Below are 5,144 nucleotides of genomic sequence, written 5' to 3'. Positions count from 1 at the left end.
GGGCTTTTAACAGGGATTTTCCTACATTTTCAGGTGGTAATTGCAAATATAGCTACCCGATGAAGCCCCATTATCACCCGATCGCGTAGCCGAGATTCAAGAGATAGTGTAAACATGAGTACCCATCCAGAACCATCTGATAGACCCGCGACGACATCAGCAACTGACTTGGCGAATCTGGGAGCTCAGCTGAGCGAAGTTCTAAACCGATTTAATGAGCTAAGCGTTGAAATGATGGCCCAACGGCGCGTGATCGACCAATTGGTCACTGGTGGTGCTAGCGGTGAGCAACAACATGAACCCTTACCCCCGGGCCAATCTGAACCCATACTCTTACCTTATACTCAAACCTCTATTACTTCACAAGTTATGAACCCACCTGAAGAAACCTTTACCTATCCCACTCATGGCCCACCACCTACTTATGCACCTAACATCCAAATTAACCCTTCTCATGCCCAAATTCCCCAGAATTATCCGCCAATCACTATGAGCATGCCATTCGAACCTCAAGGACCACATTACTACTCCACCGCTGAGCCATTCACCTTAGATACTGCCGTCCTAGTGAAAGCTGAAGCTGGGGAATCATCCGCACCGATTGATAAGAACTTGCTAAAAAGATTGGATCGATTTGAGGAATTTATAAGGAAAAGCCAAGATTTGAGCAAGCAGGGAGGTCTGGACTACAACGAGTTATGCCTATTTCCGGATATGCAATTGCCAATGGGTTTCAAAGCGCCCAAATTTAGCAAGTACGATGGAACTGGCAATCCTAAAACACACCTTCGGTTGTTTGCAAACAAACTTGGAAAGCCGATAGATGATGAGAATCTGCCTGTGCATTTATTTCCCGAGAGTCTAGAAGGCGACGCGTTGGATTGGTATTCAAATTTGAAGCCTGAGGATATGAGGGCTTGGATGGATTTGTCAACCGCTTTTGTAAGGCAGTATGAATATAATTGCGAGCTCGCTCCGACGAGAACCACATTGAAGGGAACCAAGAGGAAACCATCGGAGGACCATAAGACGTATGCAAAAAGATAGAGGAAGCTGGCCGCCAAGGTGGAGCCTCCCATGACCGAAAATGAAATTGTTCGCACATTTATCAAAGCTCATGACCCACCCTACTTTGAAGAGATTTTTCGTATGACTGGTTGTTCCTTTGCTGAGATTGTCAACAAATTGGAAGAGTATGACGAGTTTATGAGAGCAGGCAAGATTGTTAATGTTTCAGCTTTAAAGTCGCAGTTGGAAGCTATGCAAAGCCAAAACAGCAGCGGTAAAAAGTCTCAGTTTAAGAAGAAAGACGAGGAAGCTTCCTTTGTTTGGAACCAAGGTTCTTCTTCCCGGCCTACATACCAACAAAATTCCGCCTACTCACCCCGTTACCTATACCAACCATGCCCTCGACCTGTTTACAATACCACAATTAGCCACCCCCGTCCTCGACTAAATTATCCAAACACACCGTCAACGCCATTTCACATTTTCCCACCAAACTTCCAAATTAGACCGCGCCCTCCTTTCAACCCAAGACCTATTCCACCCTTCAATCCAAATTACCACTATCAACAAACCAGTGACACCCAAAATCCAACCCCATACCGAACATTTACCAATCTAGGTCGGCCTGTTGACCAGTTATATGAGCAATTGAAAGCTGCTGGGAAGATTAGTACGGTACCCCCTAAGACCTATTCCAAAGAATTTTCCATTGGTTATGATCCTCAGTCATTTTGTGCTTATCATTCGGGAGCCCCTGGACATTCAACGGCCAATTGCTGGGCGCTTAAGCATAAAATCCAAGATATGATCGAGGCCGGAGACATAGTTCTGAGAATGAGGGATGAACAAAGGCCAAGTGTTAGCAACAATCCTCTTCCCGCACACAAAGATACCGTAGGAGCTGTTAACACAGAGGAAGAGAGTGAGGAACCTACACAGTACATTGTAGACAAAGCTGAGATAATAGGGGTCATCGGAGAACCGTTCATACTGGAGGAAGAAGCCTATGAAGCCAAGGAAAATACTGACCCATTTATTCTGGAAATGATACCTTTCGAATGTGAGCCTTCGGAGCTCGTGGTACTTGAATTGCCTGAGCAAGTTCCTGTTCTTAATTTGCAAGAGATCTCATGGAATTATAGCGAGCCTACATTGCTAATTGGAGGAGAGGAAGTGTCCAAGAAGGAGGTGGATGCTATTACTAGATCTGGAAGAATTATAGGGGAACCCGCAGTTGATGAATCTTCAAAAGCAAAAGAAAGTGCTATGCCAACAAAACCAGTTGTGACAGACGAAGAGGCCTTTAATTTCCTTAAGATGTTGAAGAAGAGCGAATACAAAGTGATTGAGCAATTGGACAAAATGCCTGCTCAAATTTCTATGTTAAACCTACTGTTGACTTCTGAACTTCATAGAACAGCTTTACTCAAAGTGTTAAATGAGGCTCAAGTTCCTAAAAACATTCCAATTGACAAATTCACCAATGTAGTTGAACATGTTTTGGCTCCCAATCGGATTTCTTTTCCTGATGAAGATCTAACTGCCGAAGGGATTGGACACAACAAAGCCTTGTATATCTCAGTCCGCTGTAACGGGAAACTTTTGTCAAAAGTTCTGATAGACAATGGATCCACCCTCAATATCTGTCCCTGGAATACCTTGATTAAGTTAGGGTTTCAAGAGGCTAAATTGCGGCCGTCTACCACCGTAGTGAGAGGATTTGATGGCGCGAGAAGGGAATCAATGGGGGAGGTGGATTTAGTGCTGGAGATCGGACCTGCCCAATTTCAAGTCATGTGCCAAGTCATGGATTTTTCAAGTGTTTACAACGTTCTTCTTGGACGGCCTTGGATTCACACTTCGGACACTATACCATCTTCGCTCCATCAAATGTTGAGATTTGTCGCGAATGGCCAATTGATTACAGTTTTTGCAGAAGATGATTGTACAATGATTGTTAATTCTGGAACAAATGGGGAAAATAGTATAGAATCTCTGGTTTCTCCTCACCATGTGGCTGACATTGTCTCTGTGGGATGATATCTAAGGAGAAGCCAGCGGTGGAAATGAATTTGCCGGAAGCTAGTGTTATGATGGCTAAAGAGATGATTCGAGGAGGATATAAGATGGGCAAGGGTCTTGGGCGCAACCTACAAGGAGTTTTGGAACCAATAGAGCTTCAAGGAAAGAAGGACACTTTTGGATTAGGGTTTCAACCTACTGCCAGAGATAAGAAAGAAATGTCGGATCGCAAAAGGGCGGAAAAGGAAGGGAGGCAGCTTATCATGAATATCCCACCATTGTACTGTACTTTTCCTTACCCATCAGAGGTGATTAGATCTGAAGTAGACTCGATCGAGGAAGTGGAGGTCGGATTATCTGAGCTATTTGTGGGGGTTACTTCTGAAGGGGAGCCGTTGGAGGACCCAAGATTTTCAGAGGTGCCTATTGAAGCAATGAAGAACTGGACCAGTGATCTCCTTCCCTCCTGCAGGGAATTTCGGTAAATTAGGGGATTGCCTTTGGTCGACATGAGACAAATCGTTCATACTACTTATCTTTTGTCTTTCAAGTTTGTAAATAGTTTTTAATCAAATGTTTTTCAATGCAAGTCTTGCGTTAAATTTCTTGTTAAGTAGCATGTCATGATGTTATCCTTTACTTTGAATTTCAATGAAATGCACAGTGTTTATTGTCCAAATTGTTTTAACTTACTTACTATTGTATTTATTTTATTCTTTTTCAGATGGTCAAAAATAAAACACATTGACCCTTTGGATATCACTATTCTGGAATTTGATGATTGTGGTCTCGATATCCCTCACGAATTCGAAATTTTGGAATCCGAAATTTCGAGACGAGAGCGATAACAAGGAAGAATCTGAGTCTTTATTAAAGGATTTTGAACAATATGAGGAGAAATCCAAACCGAACTTAGAAGAAACAGAAGTTGTTAATATTGGCACTGAGACTGAGGTTAATGAGATAAAAATTAGCATTCATTTGAATAAGAAACAGAGAAAAGAAATAATTGAGTTTTTGACCATGTTTCAAGATGTGTTTGCCTGGTCCTATAATGATATGCTTGGAATTTCAACAGATATAGTGGTCCATTGATTGCCAACCGATCCGAATTTTCCACCAGTAAAACAAAAACCTCGCAAGTTTAAGCCAGACATGAGCCTCAAAATTAAGGAGCAAATCGAGAAGCAGCTCAATGCTAGAATCATTATGGTGTCTCATTATCCCATTTGACTTTCAAACCCTGTACCTGTTCCAAAGAAAAGTGGAGAAGTGCGAGTCTGTGTCGATTACATGGATCTTAATAAAGCCAACCCGAAAGATGATTTTCCGTTGCCGAACATTCATATTCTTCTGGACAATACCGCAGGGCATGAGATTGAATCATTTGCTGACTGTTTCGCTGGATATCACCAGATCTTAATGGCAGAAGAAGATAGGGAGAAAACTGCTTTTGTCACGCCATGGGGGACATTTTGCTACTGAGTAATGCCGTTTGGATTGAAAAATGCCGGAGCCACTTACTATTTATCTCAACTCATATCTTTTAATAATTACAAAATAATTGGATGTTTCTAATACCTTTTGTAGAGATCCTTTTTCAGAAATGAACCAAACAGGTCTGTGGATTTAAAGCAGAAAAAGAAGATCAAAAAGAATGAAGTCTGCTGAGGATGATGTCGGACGCACAAAAGGAGAGTATCGGACGTCCGACATTCTTTGAGTATCTTAGGACGAATAAAGAACTCAGACTCGGACGTCCGAAAAAGACAAGCCAGGAGTTACTTGATTACTGATCAGGATCGGACGCTCAACACCTGTGTATCGGACGTCCGACAGCACCAACGGCTAGTTGACTCTTCAGTTGCCTTCTACCCGTTGACAGCATTAATTGAATAACCTTCTGGTCTCCTATAAGTAGAACATAGTCAACCACCTAAAGAGAACTTTACACATCAAGCCTACATCAGTTTGTGAGTGATTCTAGTGTTAGAATACTCAAAAGGAACATTTGTACTCTTTGCTTGTGTAATCTTCGTGTAGTTTTTCAAGTGTGACACAGCTTCTTCAATAGTGTAGCATAGTGAGGGTTGCGAGTGTTTGTAAAACTTCCT

The 5,144-nt window shown here is 42.2% G+C and overlaps 1 protein-coding gene across 1 annotated transcript; it reads left to right on the top strand.

Annotated features, from left to right (window-relative positions):
- Window positions 1–1,077: 1,077 nt before the first annotated feature.
- Window positions 1,078–3,048, top strand: LOC113750433. The gene has a single exon (XM_027294406.1). The coding sequence runs from the start codon at window positions 1,078–1,080 to the stop codon at window positions 3,046–3,048; it is 1,971 nt and encodes a 656-aa protein (XP_027150207.1).
- The last annotated feature ends 2,096 nt before the right edge of the window (window positions 3,049–5,144 follow it).

The sequence above is a fragment of the Coffea eugenioides genome, chromosome 10 (genome assembly GCF_003713205.1).
Source record: "Coffea eugenioides isolate CCC68of chromosome 10, Ceug_1.0, whole genome shotgun sequence".
Lineage (NCBI taxonomy): Eukaryota > Viridiplantae > Streptophyta > Magnoliopsida > Gentianales > Rubiaceae > Coffea > Coffea eugenioides.
Note: the sequence above shows the minus strand (reverse complement) of the source record. Positions and strands in the feature narration are given on the sequence as shown.

What these genes read in the sequence shown, in the direction of transcription:
- LOC113750433 (XM_027294406.1), top strand. Translation starts at nt 1,078, where the DNA reads ATGACCGAAAATGAAATTGTTCGCACATTTATCAAAGCTCATGACCCA.